At 50.1% G+C, this 24,986-nt stretch overlaps 1 protein-coding gene across 8 annotated transcripts in view; it reads right to left on the reverse strand.

Annotated features, from left to right (window-relative positions):
• Positions 1–242: 242 nt before the first annotated feature.
• RPH3AL (rabphilin 3A like (without C2 domains)) overlaps positions 243–24,986 on the reverse strand; it is a 138,819-nt gene continuing 114,075 nt past the window's right edge. For 7 of the 8 annotated variants that reach the window (XM_074320074.2, XM_019739550.3, XM_074320073.2 and 4 more), the window contains 3 exons: positions 5,105–5,218; positions 3,243–3,389; positions 243–1,402 (listed from right to left, as the gene is read on the reverse strand). In XM_074320074.2, coding sequence (XP_074176175.2) covers positions 1,368–1,402; positions 3,243–3,389; positions 5,105–5,218 — 296 coding nt within the window. In that variant the 3' untranslated portion in view covers positions 243–1,367. The remainder of the gene's footprint in view (positions 1,403–3,242; positions 3,390–5,104; positions 5,219–24,986) is intronic. The other variant, XM_074320069.2, reaches the window with a different exon arrangement.

The raw sequence follows: 24,986 nt of genomic DNA on the forward strand, positions 1-24,986 counted from the left end.
TACTTAATTTTTTTTTTTTTTTACATAGATGGCCTTGCTTTTTCCATTCAATGTTAGATTTGTGAGTTGTTTTTTTTTTTTTAGATTTGTGAGCTCTTAACACACACAGACCCAGCTCATTCCTTTCACTGCAGCTTAGGAAATGTTCCAGCAATCAGTGTATCACATTTGTTTCCATCCATTTCTTTACTGATCCATCTCAGAAACACAAGTGATTGTGGTCTTTTTATCAACACACTGGCTCAATGCAAATCCTAATCTTTATTTTTATTCTGAAACATAACTTGTCCTAGGGAAGCAGGGAGCTTTTTTTCACCGTCTGCCAGTAGCAAGGGCAAAAAAAGCTAATGGTGGGGGCCCGAGAGCCTGGAGAAAGGAAGGCCCTTTGAGGACAGGGTGGTGGGGGCAGTGGGAGAACAAGAAGGATGGGAGGGTGCAGACACAGACACACACACACACACACACACAGACACACACACACACACACACACGCGTGTTCTCTCTTCAGGGAAGGGTATTCCAGAAGCATTTGCCCATGCTTTGAATTAAGTATTTTTCATGCCAACAACGAACCTATTGAAGAGAAATGAATTAATGGCTTAGGGGAGCCTCGTGCCCCAGCTGGGGACTTGGCGGAAGGCTGATATTCAATGAGTGAATTTACAGTCTTCACCAGACCCCTTCTCAGCTCCACAAGCAGGGGAGAGGCTGAACAAAACCCCGGGAGGCCAATAGAGGGGTTTCAAGAAACAACAAAGAGCCAGGTTTCAACAGCAGCTCCTGGGCCAGCCCTGAGTGAGGGGAGGGTGCTGCCCCCACTCCCAGGAGTTGCAGGCAGAGGGTGAGGGAGTCAGTCTCTCACCCCACCTGCTCTGGGCTCCACCACGCTCTCTTGGGGCCAAGCTCGGCTTTGAAGAATAATGCTCCTGGTTGGATTTCTACTTCCATTAATACAAACATGGAGAACGCCTGCCTGGTGCTCTCTGAAACTTCAGTGCACATGGGTGGGGGGCCCACAGGGTGGGTCTGAAGGCCCTTCCTGCCCAACCTCAGACAAGAGCCAACTTACATACAGGGTAGGGGAGGACAATAAATAAAGGTCATGGCTGAGTGGAATGGCTGGGGACGGCGATGAGGATGGCTCCCAAGGGAGAAGGGGTTCAGAAAGGCACTGGGTGAGGGAATGCAGCCCTCCAAACACTGGTTTGTTGAATCAGAGGTCACATCTGTCAGGGTTGTATGTCAGGGCTCTGGCTCCAGCGCCTGCGTTCCCTCTCTCTCCCTCTAACTCTTCCACGGAGAAATCTGCTCCGCGCACCAAACGGGTCTCTGCTCAGGGCAGGCAGAGGGGATCCTCAGAGGCCACATCAGCAGTGGGGACTCCCCCAGCTGTGCCCTTTGCCTTTGGGGGAGAGAAAAAAAAGGTCATTATAGGGTGCACAGAGGCAGGGTCCCTCCCTGGCGACAGCTTGACCTCTGGGAGTGAAATGGAGGCGATGGCAGGGAAGGCAGTTTCGCTTTCTGAAACTAACCAGGGGATGCCGGGGAGAGCTGGGGGCTGGCGCCCTGGGCAGAGGGCTGCTCCCCTTTGCTGCGTCATCGTAGGTAAGTCATCTGCTCACCGTGCTTCAGGGTGTCCAGTGAAACCTGGGATAATCAACACAGCTGACCTTCGATGCCAGAAGGAAAACACGGACACGGGAATATAAAGCTTTCCTTTGGGCCAATCTTTTTAAAGTTATTTCTTAAGTGCGGGAATCCTTTCTATGTACTGGCCACACAGCCTCCCCCTTCATTACTGGACATTTCCTAAGACTTAGTACTCAGGTAGGCAGTCCACAGTGTGCTGCATCTTATTTTATCCTCCCTGCAATCCCGTGAGGGGCGTGATGGGGTCTACAGTTTAGCGACCATGGAACTGGGCGCAGAGAGATCAATTATTAGGTTGAATCATATTGAATGGCCAACGTTCGATTATTTTTGACCTATAAAAATGCAATTTCGTATTGAGTGAAACGGTGTGCCCCAGTTCGCATGGCTATGGGTGGCAGGGCTGGGACTAAAACTCAGGCCTGCTTGATTCTAAACTGTCCCCTGCGGAGGATTTCAGGAGGCTAGAGGGAGGGGAGAGGGACCCCCCTCTCCCTGAGACCTGCCCACTTGCTGTGTCTCTTTATGCCCTGCCCTGCAGCTTCTGAGGAACACTTAGATGGGGAAGGGGGAGGAGGTGAGGTGGAGGGGAAGGGAAAGGAGGGAGGGTGGGGAGTGGGGAGCGGGCCAGAGCTCCCGCGTGGATTTCTGGGGGGTGGCTGCCAGTGCACCCAGGCTCCTGCAACTAACGCACTGGAGACCAGCGGCTGTGCAGACCCACACGTGCACCAGGCGTGCCGTGGGTCCTATGGCCCTGGAGGCACCAATTCCAGCTGGGGCTTCTTTCTTGAAGGAGACCAGGGGCTGAACATCATTTGCACAATGTTCCCTGGTTTGACTGTGAAGAGGCCTCCGCATCCCCACCCCCACCCCCAATGTGACTCCCAAGCTGGCCGAGCACGGACAGTGGGCTTGGGGGGGCAATGGGAGCTTGGATTTTTGCCCTTGGTTTCCACACCCATCAAATGGGGCTAATAAGCCTCCTGCCTACTCCTCCGATAGAATAAAAGTTGACCTTGGCAGTATATGGGCAGGCTAGGCTCTAATGCCACGAGCTCCAGTGGTCTCGAATTCTCCCTCTGATTTGGGCCTGGCCTAGCCTGGGCTGTTTCGGGTATAGACTCAGCTTCCTCAGCCACATGGTAGGATTCTGGAGGTCAAGGACTGCTCTCCACCATCCCCAGCCCAAGTACGTGATGGGGCTTGGTGAGGACTGGATTGCCTCGCTCATTGTGGGTGCTCTTGAAACGGGAGTTACTGGGACTGTTATTGAGATGGGGAAAGGCTTTGAAAGATTACACATTTTATAAAGCTGAGGATGGTAACAAGCATTGTTACAATTACTGAGAAGGAATAGGGATGGTTTCCATTATTATTTTGGGTTCCCCTCTGTTCATTGCAGGCAGGGGTGGGGTCTGGCTCACCTCTGTTCCTTCACTGCCTGCACAGCACTCAGTTAACATAGAGAATTGAAAGCTTCATCTATCACTTTCCAGTTTGGGAGGGTCGAGTGAGAGAGAAGGGCCCTGGGAGAGGGGGAGCAGAAGAGGGAGAGGAGGTCAAGGGGTAGGAAGCAGCCGCTGGGTACTCACTGGGGCCCTTTGGGTCCGGCCAGGGTGGGGTACCTCTCTGTGGGTCTGTAGGGCCTGTCCCGATCTCACTGGCCAGGCTGCTCTGGCTCCCTGAGAGGTGGCTGGGTGGGCGAGTGAGTGCCATCTTGGGGGACTCCACACTGCCACCTGCAAGAGACCATGTGTAGGCCTGAATGATTCAATGCTGGGCCCTTAGGACCTTAAACTGAGACAGGATGATCTCAGCCTGTCAAGGAGCTGATGTAAAGCCTTCTCATTTGGATTTGTGATGGGTGTCTATGGGACTGTCTGCTCAGAGCCCCTTATCCTGGGAACCGCCACTTCCTGCCCCCAAGTGGCTGTCATGTTCTAGCATGACCCTACCCTCTGGCCACCGCTGACTGGTCCACGATATGTAAAGGCCACCAAGTGGGACTTCACGTCGTTTCACTAAGGAACAAGTAAAGTCACCAACATGAAAATCAGCAGTGAGGAGGAATTTTTCTTGCCCTCACAGAATGAGGGTGTGTGTCAGGGGAGGGTATATATTTTGGTAAACTCAATGGGATTATTCATTGATGCCTTTCCTAACTAAAGGATCCTCACTCAAATATGGCTGTTAGTCCTTGCCTGGCCAAGAGGGCGGACGTGGGGCCTGCACTCCATCTTTTCCTATCCTCTAGACCCACGTGGTCATAGCTGAGAGTTGGTGTGAAGGGAAGATTCAAGAGCTATGGTGATAACGGAAAGGAGGGGAATGTAGAACCTGCCCTGGAAACCAAAGCTGGCAGGTAAGTTTCCTTTACACTTTCTTAAGACAACCTCTTTAACCTGAGGGGCCTAAGAGATCATGTAGTCCAGGGACAGTTTTCATCTCTTACATCATCTTCACCTATTGATATTGACCACCTGGAAAACTGCACTGATGAACATTCATTCTGAGGCTGCATCAGGCTCTGTGGGAAAGCATATCATGATCAACTAGTAATGTCTGCCACGGACACAGGAGTGGGCGTGGAAGTACGTGTGCCAGGCATGTGCCATTTCTGATCCAGCCAAAACTGCCATCCCCTGCAGGAATTCCTTTCCTATCAGCTCTGGCAGGAGATTGCCCAGCCTTGGTCCCAGGACAGCACCCTGAGGCATTTCATTCCAGTTTGGGGCAGTTATTATAAAGCTTTCTATGTACTGAAATCAGCCTCCCTAAAATGTCTTTCAAATATCCCATTGCTAACCTCTGGAGTAACTCTGAAAGAAGCTGGTGTTTTCAATAACTGAATGGAGCTGGTCCTTTCATCTGGGAAGGCCCTTCATGTGTTTAAAGGAGAGGAACATATGCCGGTGCCTTCTCTGCACCAGCCTCAAGGCCCCAGTTAACTCTCTTTCAAACGACAGAGTCACAGAGCTGAGCTCAGAGATGTTAAATTCAGAAGGAGCTTTGGAGAACATCTGTTTCACCCCATTTGTGCTACATAGAAGGAAACCGAGGCCCAAGAGGTCACAGTATGTATTTGGGGTCCCACTGCAGTTTCATGGCAGAGCTGAGCTAGTCCGGAGAACTTTGTACCTGACTTTCCCAGTCTCATTATTCACGAAGAAAACATTTCATCCGGGCGCTCATAGTGAGCTGAGGAAGAAGCCCAGCTGTGCAGGCTGAGGGCCAGGGAGGCTGCTGGACCTCCCCTCCTCCCCGCCTGCGCACACACCACAGCCTCCTTTCCGCCTGCTCCTCAGCGGTGCTAAGACTTTAGCTTATAGTCATCCCAGCCCCAGGCCCACTTCTCCTCCCTGGTCTAGAACAACTCCGCAGACACTGGCCCAAGGAAGCAGCAAAGCCACCTGCACTGGGCTCTGGAAAGCAGCTGTGTGCTTCTCATGCTTACCTGATTCCCCCCAGATTTTGTCGCCTTTCAGGTCTCTGACCCCAGTGGGTGGGAGTCTATCCTCCAGGCTGCAGGAGCTGAGATCTGAGTCGCTGTCACTATCGCTGGAAACCACTGGAAAGAACAGACACCAACACAGGAGGTCACTCCTACCAGCCACCAGCAGTAGGCATTTGGACAGAGAGGGCCAGGGCAGGCTTCCCCTCTTGCCAAGCCAAAGGGGCATAAACCTCAGCTGGCCCTGTGTCCGGGGCATGGGAACAATGGCCTCGGGGTGGGGACAGCAGGGTACTCCTCTCTGCCAGAAAGGTGAGTCCCAGTGTGAGAAGGCTGGGACTCGGGCCCAGGGTGATCAGCACCAGTAGGGAGGACTCACCCCTAGGCCAGTCATCTCCATATGTTACCCCCAACCTGTGGCAGAATGAGAAGCCTCTCATTGTGGTGAGAGTCCACCATCCCCATTGCTGCAGGTGCAAATGCTGAGGCTTGTAGGTGGCCACATGGAAAGGCACAGGTAATGCTCTGTAGTCATGGCAATTCCGGTCCTCACTGACCCTTATGGAACGCTCCAGGCAAACGTGCTAACTCACTGATGCTTCAGAACACCGTCAGATAGGAAACAGTATTGTCCCCATTTTACAGGCAAGGAAACTGAGGCACTTTTCCAAGGTAGCAAGTGGAGGAGCCAGGATTCTAACCGTGGCAGAAGCCAGGATGCTAATCCACCGCCTGTGTTCCTAACCACTCCAATTCCACCGGAAGAACTGAACTGGGGTCCAGCAGGCTTGGGCTATCATCCCAGCTCATCCAGTAGCTCACAGTGGGGTCTGGTGGATACAAAAGGGAGCCAGGCTGATGAGGTGGGAATCCCAGGAGACAGGAGAGGAGCGCAAGCCCTCACAGTAAACACCCACGATGATAGAAATCCTTTTTTCTGGACTAAATGGAACCATATTTGGCTGGTTCATCACCAGTGGGTGTCATAATACAGGATATATTCACATGTTGAACATTCTATTTTAATTTTAAGCACAGAAATGTACATCCATTCCCCAATCTTTTCATGCAGGGCTTGGGTGTTTCTTTGAGATTGGGCCCACACGGGCTTTCCTGCCTACACTGTATCACGTTGTGCTGTCTGTGATTCAGAGGTTCAGGGTCTTCACACTGGAGCAGAGTTCAAAGCCAAGGGCAAAGCGAGATGAGGGCGGAACTCTCTATTTTTCCATTTTTTCTCTCTCATTTTTTTTTTTTTTTACAGTTGCTCTGCCCATACCTAATTCAATAGCTTTTAAAGCAAATGGCTTCTATCAAGACTTTTAATGAGACAACTCTGTGTCTTTTCTGACTCTTTTCATCAATTGACATCACACTGAGTTACGTGATATAATTATAATAACAAGTGCAACTGCACAGAAAGGTTTCGAGTGACAGGTAAGCAGCTCTCACAGGTGACTAAGTCAGAGGATGGGATAAGCGTCAGTGCGTTTTGTCCAGGGAATGCAAAATGCTGACACGGAGGGAGGTTAGAAGGCATTGAACACTTTCTGCCAGGTACTGTGCTAGGCAGCTACTGAGTATTATCTTCTTCAGTCTGTCGAACGATGCTGTGCCATAGGGACCCATTTGGTGGGAGATGAGATAGGAAAGAAAATCAATCTCTACGTACCAAGGGTGTTAAGAGGTTTCATATGATCCCCTAGGCCCCTTCTGGAGCAGCATGCAGAGGAGAATCCAGAGATCGCATTAAGGCCCAGCAGGAAGAAGAGCCTGCTCAGGTAGGGAAATCCACTGTGGGTATTGGAGGGGAAATGGCAGGACCTATGCCATGTAGTTTCCACCCGAATCTAGAGCCTTCTGGAAAGCCTTCATGTATTCAGCCAGTGTCACCTTCCGGCTAAAGGAGTCAACAAGTCACAGACCAAGCAACCAGAGCTGGTTGCTATTTCAGTTCTAAGATATTCTCGACCCTGTACTTCCACAGCAGAGTGGCTGGCACACAGTAGGTGCTTCATGAAGCTCTGATGACTAACTGGCTCTACCCTCTCCTTTATCCCTATGTCCTGCCAGTTTCACCTCCTAAATGGTTCCTGAATCAATGCTGAGCTCTAGGCCTCATTATCTCCAGCCTGGATTCCTATGACAACCTCCCACTCGGCCCCACCTGCAGGCAACGCCCCCGCACCCCACTGCTGCCCTGCACAGGGGACGCTCCAGCTAACACATGAGTCCCAGTTACCTGTCTTCAAAGGCTCCCCGTAACCTACAGGATCAAACCCTTTGTCTACTTGTCCTACCTCATCTCACGCTACCTGCTCTCCTATTCCAGGCTCCTCTCGTCCCACCGGCTTGGAGCTGCTGCCAAACTAGCAGTCAGCACCTCCTGCAATGACTCACTTCCCTCTGCCCAGAATGCCCTACCCATCGCTCTTCTCCTGGCTCAGGCAAACACCACCTCCTCCAGGAAGCCCTCCCCATTGCCTGTGCTCGGCTGGCTGAATGCCCTGTGCGTTCTGCTATGACTGCACCACTTTGTGCTTCCTGGTCTATGTGTGTTTCCTCCAGCAGGACACAAAGCTCCTGGAGGGCAGGGGCCAAACTGCACCTGGAACGAGGCTGGTGTGCTTCTCCTTCTGCAGGGCCTGACCCCCGTGGGTGGGGCAAGAGTGATGTAATGTGATTGTTCCCAAGCTTTTCCTTCTCTGTCTCTCAAGGATTCTGCCTTTTCTGTTCTGTTGCCTTCCTTCTCCTGCCCTCAGGAAGAGTCCTGCCTTGGCTTCTTGGGCTTTTGTGATGTTGAATCAAAAGGAGACTGGGATGAAGACAGGTGGTCCATATGCCCCCTTCATAGTATTTCAGAAATGCAAGTAAAGGTCTGACTACTTTGCAATTGTTTTTCAGGTCCCTGACTGGATTTCTTTGATCATGATTCCACTGAGACGGGACCTCATTGGCGTCAGTTTTATAAGCATTTACATATTTTTTGACTCACTGACTAAACACCAACCCCGTGGGTCCCCAGACAGAGGGAGTGGGAGGTGGGCAGAAGGCAGCAAGCGGCTCCCCGTGTCTCCCTTGGGCAGCTAAAAAGGAATCAGGGAGGATTCTGCCCTCCCTGCCCACTCCCGGCAGTGGGGGCAGGTGTGTGTGTGTGTGTGTGTGTGTGTGTGTGTGTGTGTGTGTGTGTGTGTGTGTCCAGCAGCCTGTTAAACAGTGGAGAGTGGTGACTGATCTGCACACCGGTTTCCCCATCTCTTTGGCAGAGATGATTAAGGATAATCTATGCATCCTTCCTCACTTGGAATGTTCTATCTCCCCCATGCTTGATATGCAAGACCTTTGTGATTCTGGGGCTGGGGGGACATGAGGCCAGGGCAGCAGGGGGGACATGGGGCTCTATGGTTAAAATAATGCCTGGATCCTTTGGTGCTAATGGGCAGGTGCCACAGGGCACAAAATACCAAGAACTCAATAGGAGACAATGAGAAAGGATGTCCTAGGTCAGTTCTTCACCCTCGCCCTCTTCTTGTCATCTGTCATACCTGGTCACCGCATTAGGTTGGGAATGGGCGTGGGCTTAAAGTGAAAGGAGATTGTGTTGTGCTACATTGGGAGAGCACTTTCTGGTGTGAGAGGTATGTCTTGTCCAAAACACCAACCCTGGAGGCGGGCTCGGGTGCCACGTTGCTTAGATCCTATGTGGTACTTATGCTGTGCAAGGTTTAGAATAAAAACAAAATCTCCCAGTTATGGTCAATTGTCTTGTTCTTTGTCTCCTTTTATGGGCCCCAAAGGGCTACAGCTGTGAAAGGGGAGAGTAGCCCCGGATGACAATGAGCTCACAAAGGCATCAGAGAGCAGAGAACCAGCCAGCTGACAAGACCCATTCCTTTCGGATGCGTCCTCCTCGGCTCAAGCATCTTTGCTCATCGTGTCTGGGATTCTGAGCTAGGGCCAGGCCCTCAGCATAGAGGGCTTTGTGGGGGCAAACCCATTTCCATTTCTAATCTGCTCTAAGAAACCCCACTCAAAAGAAACAACCAAAGGAAGTCAGCCGCACACCAAGAAAACACTGCTGAGCATGTCCCTGGATACAGCGCAACACAAACGTTGTTTACCCAGATATTCCTCCCGCAGCAAAGGAAGAAGTTTATCTTCTTCCTCCCTCTCCAAATGTACAACCCAAACCTTGGCTAATTTGCCATTCGATTGCCGTCGCTACCTTTCTCCCTGCACAGCAGCTGTGATCATAAATCTTCCAGGTCTATTAACAAAGCTTTTAGGCTCATAAATCTTTTGGCCCTTGCTCTTCCATCCTCAAAAAAAAAACCAAAACAACCACTCTGTGTATCTGAACGCTGATTCTACCCTCTCTCATTCCCCAACGGTTGAGGCTAGGATGGCTCGGTGATGAGTGCTTGTATTCTGCCCACGCCTAATTTTTCAGATTGAAGACGGGAAAACACCAGGGGAAGACTGGTCCCAAGAGCCTCCCCAAGAAGGCAGCATCATCAAATGAATTCACCTGAGCTTTGCCATGATGCAGGGAGGATGGAGAGCCTCCCCCTCCAGTGGCCTGAGCCCATGGACCATTTGCTTGAGGACCTGGCATCCCTGAGATTTTGCCATCAGGCCCCAGAAGGGCTGCCCGACTCTGTTCAGCTTTCATCCTCAGCAGTGGACAGCCCCAGTGCCAGCCATGCCCACTTCTCTGGGGATAGGCCAACTTTTTTTTTTTTTTTTCTTCCCCTGGCTCGCTCTTGGATGGATTTGCGATTTGACTGTCACCATGGAAACTCAGATTTTTGGCACATAAAGGTGGGGGGAAGTCATCCCTTTCAGAAAGTCTTTCCTGACTGCCTGAAAGGACAGGTGTGGCAGTTGCTGTCCTATGGAGACACCTTGCCTGGGCTGGCACCGGGGACTGGCATGATGCTGGCCACTTGACCTCACAGTCCTGCACTGGGATTTGGGGGATCTGCTTCCTGGCTCTGCTGTCATTACCTCTCTTTGTGGCTCTGGGCATCTCAGGGTTTTATCACACACAAAAAGAGGCCAACCTGGACAGCTACGCTGGGTCTAAATTCTAGGATTCAACTTCAGGTCAGCTTCGTTCCGTCAGTGCAGAGACCCCAATGCCCCTCTCTGGTTGAAAGGTGGGGAGATGTGACTTCTGGGCCACACAACATCTGCCTGCCTGGCACAGGACAGCCGGCAGTCTGTGAACTTGGGAGGCACTTGTGAGCTGCTGCTGCTCTGCTTGGAGGCTCCCAAAGCCCCCAGAAATTATGGGAATTAGAGAGGAAGAGAGATATTTTCAGCAAACATTCTGCCAAAGCAAAGCAGATGGTGGAAAATTTTGCATACTAAAAACAATTTTTTTTAAATGTAAAGGAAAGAGGATAAGGCCCTGGGGAATGCATAGACATCCCCAATTAGCCTTACCCAGCCCACCAACCTGGCTCGGCTGCGCAGAAGAGTCACAGAGCTGTCCCCATTGGGACAGGTGAGGGGCGGGCCGGCAGACTGAAATCCTACTGAGATGCCTTGCTAGTCTGGGGCTCCATTTGGTGGCAGCAAAAGGGAAATGTGGGGTGGTGAAGAGGCACTGGCTCTGAGTCAGACAGCCTCAGGTTGTGTCCTGGCCCTGCTACTTTCCAGCTCTGTGACTCTAGGCCAGTTTCTTCACCTCTCTGTGCTCAGCAGGTCCACCCACGAAATGGGGGATGATGGGTGCTTTTCTGGGTTGTTGTGAGCATTAAAAGAGGTAACACAGGCAGTATCTGGAACATGGTAGGTGCTTGGTAAACGGGAGCTATTTTACTTGAGGGGGTGTCCTGAACTCATAGCCCACATTCTGGCCCAGGGCTGACCTCTGGGGTCACGGTGTTCGGTGCTTGGGCCAATCTCACAGGGTGGACTCACCTTTCCCAAGGGAGCTTAGATTCCCAAATTGTGCTTCATAGGATGTTGAGGGCACTAGATGCTTTCAGAGGCCGTTTGAAGGCCAAGCTGGGATCTGAACCCAGGCCTGTCCGTTCTTTCCTCCTCACCTGGTATGCAGGGGACCCATGGTCTAGGCTCACCCTAACAGCTCTGCTCCCTCAGAAGTCCTCCCGTCCAGGCAGACCAGTTCTTGCTGTGTCTCCCCTCCATACCCTTTCGGGGGTTCTCTCTGGGCCCTTTTTCCTGTCAGAGGCAGGGGTCTCAGTGTGGGAGAGAAAGATTTCTGTTCACTCCCAGTATCTAGGGTTGAGTTATGGCTCTGCCCTGGATGCTCCTTCATCTTTCTGAACCTCAATCTTCTCATGTGTAAAATGGGGACATTAGTAACTACCAATCCAGTAAGATCAGGCAGGACAAAACGCATTGCAAGTTTTAAAGCTATACAGCCTTTAAGTATTTTTAAAAATTCGAATCCAATTCCTCTTCCAGGAACCCATCTGAATTGTGCCTCTACTGAAAAGTCTCTCCCACCCCGGGAAGGATGGGAGACAGGTTGTCATTCAATCTCCCCACGACTGCCCGGGCAGCTCTTCTGGCACCTCTCAGACACATCTGGCATTGCATTTCTTTTCCTACAATTGCCTTCACTTCCCCAACTGTTTCCAGAACTACCTGAGGGCAGGGCCCCGTCTTAACCAGCATCTGGCTCCTTCCCTCAGCCCCCAACTGGGCCTTGGGCCAAGCCGCCACTCAGTACATACATGTTGACTGCTTTCTGAAAACCTATCCCCAGGAGAGGACACAGCACTGTGCAGAGACAAGAGGCCTGGACGGTGGTCAGCCCGCTCCAGAAGCGTAGGGCTTTCCACCAAGCAGGCGCCTCCTCACAACCTCCCCCTGAAGGACACTCGAGTGGGAGGAGCCAGGCTGCCGGTGGCCTCAGCCTGAGCCAGGGACAGACTCATGGGGGGAGGGGTTGTCAGAGGCTGGTTGCCATGGACACAGGATGAGTGGGCCCTGGTGTGGGGAGCACTGTTCACACAGAACCTGCTCTTCTTCCAAACCCAAGCTGAGGCACGGCCAGAGGAACAGGTTCTTCCTTTGTTTTGGAAACTCTTCTGGGCCCTGGGGAGTCAGGGCCTGGACAAGTAGAAAAGTGGCCCCAAAGCCAGGGAGCCTGTCCTTATAGAGATGGGCCCAGTGGCGGCCAGAGAGGCTCAGAGCCTCCCTCCGTCCTGGGCCCTGGTGTTGGGAGAACTAGGTGACCTCTACTTGCCAGCTGCCTGACCACCCTGAGCCTCATCTCCTTATCTGTGAGGTAGGGACAGTCAGAGGACCACCTAAGAGGGCAGGGTGAGGGTGTGGCACCTGGGGAGCCCTCTTTCCTTGGTCCCCCTTCCAGGCTGCCACAGGGACATCAGCAGGGATAGCCCAGAGCAGGCTGGGAACTGAGAGCTGGGGAGTGGAGGGTTTCCTGTACTTGTTTTTTCATTCGCCATTGATTTTAATTAACTCCCTGCTTTAGGCTCACAGACAGGAGGCACCGGATAATGAAGACAAATCCTCAAATCAATAGCGCTATGGTCACCAGCACCGAAATCCTGTGGTCCTGCCCTTGCTTGAGGAGCTCCAGAGAGAACAGGAAATAGATGGATGGAAGATAAGAATAGGTCCCCTCAGAGAGAACATGATACTCTGAAGGAGAGCCCACGAGTGTTCAGGGAGAGGGCAAGTCAGGGAGGGCTTCCTGGAAGAGATGGAATTTAAAGATGGGCAGGATTTATAGATAGAAATGCTGGGGTGGGCTTGGTATCCCTGACAGAGAACAGGAATAGCAAAAGCCAGGCAGCGGGCTTCTCTGGGCCCAGAACAGCCCTGCTGGCTCTGGAGAAAGGCTCCAGGCTCAGGCACTTAGTGGGGGACGAGAGGCTGGTGTGGCTTGGGTGTGCTCTGCACTGTTTCTCTCTGGCAGATTGTTGTTTCTGACTTATAGCAGAGATGAAACCAAGCGAGTGCATATCTCCTGCCCACCTCTTTGCTGGGATGCAAAATGTGCCCTCGTTAGTTCCTTGACTTTAGCTCTCTCTCTTTCCTTCTCTGTCTCTGTGTCCCAAGGTCCTTGTCTTTCGTCACTTTGTGCTTCTGTTGCTGATGTTTTTTTTTTTTTTTTTTTTTTTTTTTAAATCTCTGCCTTTGCTTCTCTATCGTTCCCTCTTTCGTGTGTGTGTGTATTTGTGTGTGTGTGTGTCTGTGTGTTCTGAGTCTTCTTGGGTTCATCTCTGGGTTCCTCTTTGTTTTTGTCAGTTTCTCTCATTTACCTGTCTTGTCTTTCTACATCTCTGTCTGTCTGTCTCTGGGCCTCTGTCTCCTTTCCTGTAGGCTTCTCTGTCACATGCCCTCAGGGTCCAGCTTTCTTGGCCTCTAGGTTTGTCCATCAGGTTCCCTCACTTGGGCTGGAATCTCAGCCCAGTTCAGGCAGGTGGGGTCTGTGCTCAGAGCTGGGGTGTGGGGATGGGCTGCTGGCTTTGCCTGGACCCCATACAGACGCGGGGGGGCAACCAAGGCAGGGGAAGCCTGGCCCCTCCCTCCTGTGTGGAAATCACCAAGCACACAGACCTTCCCAGCCTCTGCTGACGCTCCTGGACCAGCAGTGGGAAATCAATTTGCTCCCCCCCCCATCTGCACAGCTGGCCTTTACCCCATGATGGACAGGAGGCCCCTGGAGGGAGCGGCTGAGCTGAGTGGAGCACTGTTATCTCTGAGGGCTTTACTAGCATCAGACAGGGCAGGCAGGCCCAGATTTATTCACTGTACCCAGGTCCCCAAAGGCCGAAAAATCTAAAGTAGGGGAAATTAAGTTGTAGATTTACTTGCTGAGACACGTTAGCGGCCGGTGAGGGTGTACTTTTCTGTACAAGGCAGAGCCCAGTGCAGGCCTAGCACTTGGCAGGAGCTTTGCACACGTTGGCTAAACCAAAGCCAGAGGCTGGTTGGGCCCTGCTTTCTTATTTCAGCTCAGACCAGGGACAAGGAGCCCCCAGACCTCACCTTACAGCTAGAATCAACCAATCAGCTAAGGCTGTGAGCAGGTGTGGGCAAATTCGAAGCCACAGCCATGCCCCTGACTTCCGTGGTGTGGCTAATGAGGGCCTCCTGCTCAGGGGAAGTCAATCCCTGAGCAGCGAGGACAATCAGGACAGGCAGGAGGGCTCTGGGGCACGGACAGTTCCCTAAAGCTCAGATCTTCTGTTTTGGGGGTGGCCCCTCCATTCACACCCATTGGCATCAGGCTAGTGTTTGGCTTCACCAAGGACTCCGAAGGTCAAGACAAATTAGCATGCATGGGCTTCTCCTTCACAATGCAGCCACACAAGATGCTACTAGGCCTCTATTTCCCTGGGATTTAGGGGAAGGGCCGAGTGTCCCAAATGCCGCGAGGTTTCTCTTTCTGTCTGCACCAAGATTCCAGTATACGTTATTTGACCTCTTCATGCCTTAGTTTCCATTTCTATAAAATGGGACAAGAGTTGTGGACCCCCCATTACAGGTTGTTGGGAGATGACCCGAAATAACGGCGGCACAGCACCTGGCACAGCCTGCAACGAGCAACCATGCAGTCTACGGCAGCTACCTACCAATGTTGCTGTTTTTCCTTGCCCATTCAGCACTGAGGCCTGAGGCCGGCTTCTTTACCCGCGCAGACCAAAAGGCAAACAGTTGGCCCTCAGCTGCGCCAGGCAGAACGACGGCCACACAAGAAGACCAACAACTGACTGACAGTCGTTGGGGCTCAGGCATCTCCAACCCATTCTCCTGCCTCTGGCGGGATGGACAGCATTCAGTTTCTCAAATGGCGGGCAGGAGCCATGACAGGGCTGCCTGTCTATGACTTTTCTCTTCATTTATTTTCTGGACCCGAGCAGCGCTATGAAGACCTGAATCAATGGGTTTACCCATTGGTTCCACGCTGGACACATAGCCCCTTTTCACATGGTTCAGACAGCCTCTCCCTCCCCTCTAAACAGTCCTTTCTGACTCACATGTCTGTGTGTATATTTGGTAGTTCTCCTATCTTTACATATATATATATATATATATATATATATATATATATATATATATATCCCAGGTACTTCCAGCTCCCCAAGACTCTAGAACCCACACAGGGAGTAAAAGGATCGGAGACAAAGGTGATAGTTAAACATAAGAGATAATCTCAGGGATAGGACTTTGAAAGCAATGTTCAGTTCATAAGCACTTAGTGTTCGCTAAGTAGCAAACACCACAAGCACAATGGGCAGGGGTGGGGGTGGAGGGTGTGCTGGGGGGGTTTGATGGGATTTCATTGGTAGCACGTACCAGGACTGAGTGTGTGTGTGTGTGTGTGTGTGTGTGTGTGTGCGCGCGCGTGTGTGTGCGCGGAGGGCGGGGCCAATGCTCAAATGCAGCTGCTTTTCCCAGTAGAGTCAGCCTCAGAGTATGATCTGGGAGCTGCTTTGCTGCCTGCCTGAAATTCCTCCCTCAAGTTTCATCCCCTTGGCTATGGGACTGTAAGATATGAAAGCCGCCAGGTAACAGACTCTCTGTCCCAGCCCCCTATCCCCATCCTACTCATGGGGGAAACCAAGGCCCAGAGAAGAAGAAGGACTTTCAAAAACTGAAGTTTTCCTGCCCGGGGCTTCTCTGTTAAAATACACGAGATCTCCAGGCCCTAGAGGTGATGGTGATGGGTCACCTCCGCAGAAGGCACAGAGCCACTATGGGCAAGATTTGTGGGGTCAAAATCAGGAGTAGGGACACACAGATGGGACATGGTTAGGCTTCTGTCTTCCACTGGTCAGGTGGAAGGGTCAGCGAGTGAGGTGGGCGGGATATGGGCATCGTTTACTTTCACAGAGAAGTGTGCCCACTCTTTTTGCAACAAGTATCCCTGTTGGTCGAACTTTTATTCTCTCTCTTTTCAAGGGATGTGGAAACAAGAATTATTTTACTTTCTTCTTAATAGGCCTGGAAGGGTATGATCAATGAGTGTCACTGACACTAGGGAGGGGTGGGGACTGTGGCAAACCAGAGACCGCAAGCCCTGTGGGAAAGGGGGAAGCTGCTATTTAGTCAGTCTGATTTTTCCAGGGAGGGGTGGTATACTGGCAGACCTTCTGCTTTTCACAAAGGAAGCCAGAACCCCCATATTCTTTTAAATGCCAATTCTCCACATTTTAAAAAGTTGTCAATTAATTGAAAGCAGTGAGCAGATCAAGTCACTGCTCTCACAGTTTGTGGCCTATAATACCGACAAATGTCCAACCCTCCAAGGACAGATGGCATCCCACCTCCCAACATGGAAGCCCTCCCGCTCTGCTCTGATTTCTCCAAGCCTCAGCCAGCCTGGCCACCCTGCACACAACACACACTCCCAGCTGCTCCTAAGGCTGCAGGAAGTTTGTGTACTCTCTGCAGGCTGATGTGACAGAAATGGCAAGTCCAGAGTCTGCTGGGGAAACACTGGGGGTGAGTGGGGGTGGGTGGGAGAGGGCAGCTGAGGGCTTTGCAGAGCTTCAGAAAGGCTAATTTCTCAGGAACAGGGAAAGAAGGAAGGCAGCACAGCAACAGCTGGCTCTGGGCAGTGAGCAATCCTGTCTGAAAATAAAACATTTTACAATCCACAACTGTGGCTCATTAAGAATGAATGGATCTACTGGTATAAATAGCATGCTGCGTTAAGAAGTCAGGAAACAGCATATGCGTTTGATGGAAAAACGGCTGCCACGGAACTGCTTATTAGCCCAGTCGGCTACAGCTCTGTGCTAACTAGACAGAGGTCTTGGCTTCAAAGCTTTCGTGGGCCATGTGGCTTTCTCCATCTTGGGCCACAGAATATATTCCCATCCCCCCAATCCTGGTTACAACATGGAGGCAGATACACACTAACAAGCCGATAGTGAGTTTCTCAGCCATAGTATCCCACTATAATATCTAGCCTCTGCTTAAATGCTCCCAGTGACAGGAAGCTCACTACCCTGCCAGATACAAAACACCCAATTCTGTGGTTCAGTGGCTATTGAGCAAGGGGCACAAATTTCCCCCTGCTCTGTCTGAGCTCTGCTTTGGGGGAAAGCAGCCCTAACTGGCCATGCCGCCTATTATGTCTGATGGGATACAGGCTAGATGCCAAAAGGGCAGCATAAGCAGGCACAAGTCAGGCCAATCACCTCCTTCCTGAGTGGGGTCCTCAGAGGGCAGGCAGATGCTCCGACTGAAGGGCAAGCAGACTTGCTGAGAACAAGTTGCTGAGCAGGCAGAGATTGGAGAATGGAGCTGATCCGAGAGTTCCCTAAGAAGCAGAAGAAACTGCTACCATACTCCTCCACCCCCAGAGGCCTCACAAACCTTCATCTCTGTCTCTGCTTCTGGGAGACCTTCCTCAGTAGCCTGGCAGCAACCCCCTTACTTGAGCCAGCCTCGGTGGCTCTGCTCCTGGCAACCAAAAACCTGCCCCCCAAGTCCGAAAGAAGAAAGCCAGCGTGTGTGGCGATTTGGGTGATAGCTTCACTGCACTACACTCAGAGGGGAGGGGTGTGGGCTGGGATTCAGAAGCCTGGGTACCAGGCCCTCTTGGCCCCAGCCTACGTGACCTTGGACAGACTTTCCCCTCCTCATCCATCACCAAGAGTCCATTTCGCTGTCTGCAGCTGCCCCACGGGCTGTTCTGAACATCAGAGGAGATAATGACCATGAGTCACGGAGCTCTGGCTGTAGCTCTGGCTGAGGCCAGCCCAGCACCCAGTCGCTCGACTTCTCCAGGGGGGACAGGAGACGGTCGCGTGGGGGATGGGCAGGTTGTGGGGGATGGGCAGGTTAGCTGAGGGGTCATTTGGAAGCGGAACCAGCCTGCTCAACCCAAACAACTCCAAAGCTTGCTTTCACTGGATGGCAAACAGAACCACAGTTTTTGATTAAAAAAAGAAAAATTGTTTAAAACCTAGTGAATCAACGAAGTGATAATGAAACTCCTATTTTTCTTAAAACTACTCAGCTGGAACAAATCTGAAACCTAAGTACTTTTTCAGAACAGCCCTTGAAGTAAACCAGTGTGTAATTCTGTTCAAATCCATCCAGGAAGCTGGTGCTCTCCTCAGGGGGATGGCCCAGGGCAGGAGCGGGGAGGCTCCCAGGAAGGGTCCTGGGGAAGGATTGTCACTCAGGCTTCAAAGGAGACCGGAAAGTGGATTTGCCTCATGATTACAGGGAGCTCAAAGCACCCCCTCAGCTGGGGGCTTTTGGGGGTGTAGGGTGGAGGGTAAAGTGGAAAGGCCTCCCTCATCAGGCCAGGCCACCGGGCAGGGCAGCAACAAATGCTTTAGACAATGCTCCCCCCGACCGCCTGGCCCCAGGCTCCCTGGGAGAGGTGAACACCCCAAAACCTCACTGATCCAGGGGTCAGCATCCTAGGAACCTCAGCTCTCTGTTCCCATCTGAGAAAAAAACACACATCCTAGAAAGCCCTCTGAACACTGTGGGCTCTAAGCTTCAGTTCCCTTCCTCCCGCCTTGGTTTAGGGGCTCAGCCACAGCTGGGAAAGCCAGGGCAGGCCAGCCACAGAGCAGACCCAGGCAGCGCTGCTTCCTGCGGCTGAAGAAAAGAAGAAGCCCCATCTTGTTAAGTATTCTCGGCCCTGGAGTGTCCTATCGGAGACCAATTTCCACATGTAACGATTACGGTCAGATAAATTCAGCTCTCCAGCTCTCATAGGAAATCAGGTTCTTCTAGTACTACCGTGTTCCCCCGAAAATAAGACCTAGCCAGACCATCAACTCTAATGCATCTTTTGGAGCAAACATTAATATAAGACCTGGTCTTATATTATGTTAGATAAGAACAGGTCTTATAGTAAAATAAGACGCATTAGAGCTGATGGTCGGCTAGGTCTTATTTTGGGGAAACAGAGTAGTAGTACCAGCCCCACCTCTCTTGCCTGCTTCTATTACAAGGAAAGGCTGCAGAAGCTACAGGCTTGATTTTTCCAGCCTCCCCTTTGATCTTCCTTTCTTTATAGTGATGGCTGGAACTCCAGCAACCATGATGTGACCATGAGGGAAAGAGCAAGACATCTGTCCTGATGTCACTGAGCTGCTGAACCAAAGCTGCAGATACCTTCCTCTAAGCTTTCTAGTATATGAGAAAGAAAAGGTAATCTCTTATTACCCAAATATGCAAGGTCAATAGGTATCCCCCTACCCCTCCTCCTAGCAAATACCTCTGTACACAGCTCAAGGGTAGGAATCCAGCTCAAAGGAAAAGAAGACTGCAGAAGAGGTGGGCCCAGCTCTAACGGGATTAAGACCCAACACCCCGAAGTACTGGTTCCACCATTTACACCTTATATTTCATAGGGGAACAAAGAGACCTGGGAGTGCGCAAAAGCTGACTTTATTCATTGCTGCCATAAACTTGGAGCAATGATCTGCCATGGAAAAGTCGTGTGGAGCACACACTCCATTGGGATTGATTGGGTGGGAGGGTGGAGACCTCTCCCCAGAGGTAGCCAGGCCAGGCCTGGGGCCAGTCACCAGCAGAAACTCAGGTCATACTATTCTCCACCCCATCCTGAAGAAAGAACAAATGGTCTGCGATGAGCAAGCTTATAGGGGGCTCACCAAGGGGTCTGCAGGCAAATGCTTGGCCAAAATCAATATCCAGTGTCCAGAGGGAGTGAGTAGCAAATTCAGGTAGCCAGCCCACCTGCCCTGTAGGTGCCAGAGTGTCACCAGCTGTCGCTAAGATAACACAGAGGGAAAAAAAAACCCAACCACTTCTGATCTTTCTCTAATACATTCATTATGTTATTTTTAACATTTAGAAATTTAATCTATCTGCAATGTGTTTCTGGATACACACGGAATGGGATGGAAATCTAATTATGCTAGCTCCAGTTGTTAAATAAACCTGTTATTTTCCCATTCAATTGAAAAGCTACCAATGTTCAGCTTCCGTAGGTCTTAGGTCTATTATTTCTTGAGTCTGTTCCACTTATCTGTTTATTTATTCTATAAATAAACATTCTATTTATTTTGGGGCCAATATTATACTTTTTCTATTGATTACAGTAACTTTATAGTACACTTTCATATTTGGTCAGGCAACTCCTCCCTTGCTATTGTTTTTAGAAAAACATTTTGTTAAAACATTCTTTAACTTCTTTATGAAGTTTTTTATTGAACTATAATTCATGCAGCAGAAAATCTACCCCTTGAAAGTACACAATTCAGTGGTTTTTAGTATATTTATAGTGCAACCATCGCCACTAATTCCAGAACATTTTCTCACTTTTAAAAACCCTGTACCCATTAGTAAATAGTTCCTATCCATCTTCCCACATCCTCCCTAGCCCCTGTCAATCACTAATCTACTTTCTGTCTCCATGGATTTTCCTGTTCTGGACATTTCACATAAATGGAATCATACATGACTTGGCCTTTTGTGTGTGGCTTCTTTCACTTAGTATAATGTTTTCAAGGTTCATCCATGTGGTAGCATGTGTCAGTACCTCATTCTTTTTAAGGTGGAATAATATTCTATTGCATGATTATTGCACCTTTTGTTTATCCAATGGATAATGAAAACATTTGAGTCCATTCCTCCCTAAAAACTCTACTGGGACTCAAAGGTTGTTACACTTATGAATTTGGAGGAACCACGATTCTTATCTGCCTCTGTTCATATCTTACTTTTTGTCCTGTGATAAGATCCTACAATTTTTTTCATGTTGGACCTATAATTCTCTACAAAAATTTGTTTGTAGAATTTCATAATTTTTGTTGCAATTATGAATGGATTTTCCTATTTCTATTTCTAATAGTTAGTATGGTTATAATAAAACTATTGATTTACTTTGTTCTGTCACTTCCCAAATTCTCTTATTAATCCTAGTGGGCTGTTTTAGTAAACTCTCTTGGATTTTCTTCATCACATCATCTGCAAAGAAGAGAATTTCTTCTCTTTTCCAATAGTAACAGATTATTTTCTTGCCTTATTACATTAAATACTTTAAAGTACTGTTGAATGATGGTGACTTGTATTTTGACAGAACATGACTTCAGTGCTTTATCAGTTAATATGATATTTGGTGTTCGATTTTTCTAATTTTGGGTAATTTTATCATATTTAAGTAATTCCCTTTTTTCCTTATATTACTTAAACTTTTTCTTTAGCAGACTTTTTTTAACCTTGGAGAAGAAGACATTTCAAAGCAAGATAGGAAACCTAGATACCACAAGGCAAAAGAAAGACACACCCGACTTCACGAAAATTAAGAAAAATTTGTTTTTGAATGGCAAAATAGATTTTGAATGGCAAAATACTATAGGACTAAAGTCAAACAAGATGTAAAGTCAAGGAGAAAAATATTTGCAACCCATTTAATAACCCTAACATATATAAGGAGCACCTACAAATCAATAAGAGAAAATAACTTAATAAAATATGAGCAATGGACTTAAACAGGCAATTTTTAAAAGAGGAAACCTAAATTATCCATAAATAATAAAGATATGAAGATACTCAAATGTGCAAATTAAAATAATGAAATATCCTTTTCCATCTAGTATACTTGCCAAAATTATAAATATCAATAATATTCATGGCAGGCAAGGATGCGAGAATAAATGAGTATAAGAGACTGTAACATTTCTGGCATATAGTTTGGCAATGTCTATTAAAATTTAAAACACAGAACCCCATTTTTGGAAACCTACCCCATGGAAATAAAAGCATCATGTACATATAAGGACGTCTCACTATCGCTTGCAGTGACAAAAAGCTAGAGACAATTTGAATGTCCATCAATAGGTGAATAATTTAATAACAATAAACAATATGATGGGGATTTTATCCAGCCATTGAAAAGAATAAAGTAAAATCTATAGCTATTGACCTGGAGGGATGCCCATGATATTCTTTCAAGTGAAAAAAGCAACATGCAGAGTTATGGGAAAGAGCCTATTTTTGTTGTTAAAATCAGAGCAAAAAACAAACCAAACCAAAAATAACCCGATATCAACGTTTGTAGGAACAGGGAGAAAGGAGTTTGGAGATGACGGCAAGAGAAGAGATTTTAATTTTTCATAGACTTCTGAATTAATTTGTTAAAAATACGATGTATTCTTATGTAATTAAAAATTAACAAAGAAAATTTAAAGGAGGAAGAAAAGGAATCTGCCTCAGAAACATCAATACACTTCATTTGATGTCTCTGTGGACTGAAGAATTCAAGGCTTGTATCTATTGATTACCGTTCTTACAATAGGGCAGGAAAAAGAAAGCAGGGTGGGCTGGAATGGGGGGGAGAATCTGGGCCCCAAGTGTACCAGCCCCAAGCGCAGGAGGAGAGAAAGAGAGAGAGGAATGGGGGTGAGGAAGAGGGTCAGAGAGAATGCGCCGCTGTCAGGATCAGTTTCCACGCCAGGGACTGCAGGGCAGGTGGGGGATGATGGCCCTGGCGTCCCCGGAGGCAGGGGCCTGCGAACAGAGCCCCTCATGACAGTGGGTGGTTTTAACATCCTCTGAGAGTCTCCTGGGTCTGTCCAACAGACCTCTGGCCTATGGGAGCCTGCAGGCCCTAATGAAACACCTCCAGAGGCCTTTCAAATATCCTGGGGCAGGTGGGTGGTTCATTCATTCATCTAATAAGCATTTATCCCGTGCCTCTCCCATGCTCCATGCTGAGAAACCGACCTGTTTCGGCCATACACAGCCCTGCCAGCATGCAGCTTCCAGTGTGAGGGTGCTGGTCACTGTTTCCCCCTGGCCCGAAACTCAGTGTCAGCTGAATGGGGGCACTGTGAAGGCCAGGCTTACCAGGCAGGCACTGATCTAGACCACACACTGCAGCTCTGACCCAGTCAGCTGCATAGCACCTTGGGACCACAGATGGTGAGGCTGGGGGAGGAGGGGAGAAGCCACCCTCAAAGCTGGGAAAAGAGCAACTGGTTTCCCAGTCAGCAGGGGTTTGGAGAGGCCTGGGGATGTCCCTGGGCCAGACTCCCAGGGCTGCCTGCTGGGGTCTGTCTACTGCCAGGAGCCTGAGAGTCTCAATCCAGACGAAGGTAGCAGCCCCTGGCAGCTTGAGGGGCTTCCCAGAGGCAGGCATGGCCACGAGGCCATGTGGACCTCCAAGAAGCCACAGAAGGGCTAGCCTCCTTCCCGCCAGGCTCAGGACCAGCTGTAAGGATAGTTCCAGCTGGCCTGGGCTTCTGGTCTCTCACAGTATCTGGTTGCTACAAAGTGCCTCTGTGAGTGCATGGCCAGGTCTGGGTCAGGAACAGTTGGCCTATTGGTAGCTTTCCAGCACCCCTCCTTGCAAACCCCTCGCACTGTGGCTTCCATGGCATGGAATCTCTATGCTTTCATCCTGCTTCTCCCGCAATGCCACTTCCACCAGCTCCTACCCCTCCCTCTCCCTCAGTGGTGGGTTTCCTCAAGTTCAGTCCTGCCCACCACATGCATCCCCCCAACATTCTCGGTGCACCCCTCTGGGTGGGCGCAGACACCAACCTGCGCAGGGTCATCAGCCCTCACCGTCCTGCTGCCCCTGGGCGAGACACGTAAGTCACTTGTCTGGGCCACCTCCTGCTCAGCACGACAATGGGGATTGTCACAGGGCTGCGAAGCATCTGGCACGGGGCCTGGAGTGGAGGAAGCACTGCCTGTGCCCTGGGAGCCTGGGGGGCTTCCAATCAGGTCTGCGCAGGGAGACCAAGTTCACACAAGGGGGCCTCCACATAGCCTGGCCTGGCTTTAGTACAAATTTGGTTAATAAACGGTGCCAACTCCAAGCGTGTGGACCGCTGGCCTCTTTGCCCACATAATTAAAAGGCCATCTGTGTCTGTGTGGCTGAGGAGGAGACAGAGGCTCTGCCCTTCCCCAGGGGTGCGCGCATGTGTGTGTGTGGTGGGGGCCTCGGGGCCTCCTCTCCCCAACCCACTCGAAGCAACATTCTAAACCTGACAGTGTCCACCAGCTTGTTTCCATGGCTGCAACTCTTTGTTTGGTCTGAGGGACATGGACGCACTGTGACAGGGCTGGGACAGGAGAAAGGCCCAGCTCTGAGGGCGGAAACCAGACAGAAGGGAAGAGAGACCCACTTCCCTAACAAATTCCCTCAGGCTCCCTCAGGGGGCTGGCAGGGCGGCACAGGGCTGGCGGTACAGGGCTAGCGCCCCCCTCAGGCCAGTCCCAGCTGGGCCACTCCCCTCGCTGCCTGCCCAGTTTCCACCTGCACTGGCCCGGTGATCCAAGCAAGGGCTTGTCTGTGGCAGTGATGGCAGGGAAGGTGAATTCATGGGAATTAGAAGTGCCAACAGCATCCAGGAGAATTAGCAAGAATTAGAAGGCCTGCTGCAGAAAGAGCCGAGTGATGCCGAAGGAAAGATATCTGGAGACTAGATGCCAGCTGGTAATGCCAGTTATGTCTGGAAGGGCCAACCTACAGGGCATTTTTAACTTCTAAATTATATCTTTTGACAACCTTCACAATTTTATAATAAGCACGCCTTGTTTTTGTAACAAGAAAAAAAAAAAGCCCAAGTAATATAAAGATAATTGGATACCAGGTCATAACCCGGACAGGGAGCTGTCGCAGAGCCCCTCTGAAGCAGCTGCGTATCTATTATTTTGGGTCCATTGCCCCGGCATCGGGATGAGCCCATCCCTCTGGCTGCCTTCTCTCATTTAGGATCCTCAGACCTGAGTCTTGGGCTGAAACTCAGGGCAGAAGGAGCCAGAGGCTTTTGGTCCCAGCTTTGCCACACACCAGTTGGGTAAGTCCCTCTTTTTTTCTGGGCCTCAAGCTACTCATCTATAAGATGGGGCTGCTGAATACCTGCTCTGTCCACTTTTGGAGCCTGTTATGAGACCAGGAACTTTGAAAATAAAACCACG

The sequence above is a fragment of the Rhinolophus sinicus genome, chromosome 12 (genome assembly GCF_057876585.1).
Source record: "Rhinolophus sinicus isolate RSI-liver-muscle chromosome 12, RSI-T2T, whole genome shotgun sequence".
NCBI classification, from domain to species: domain Eukaryota; kingdom Metazoa; phylum Chordata; class Mammalia; order Chiroptera; family Rhinolophidae; genus Rhinolophus; species Rhinolophus sinicus.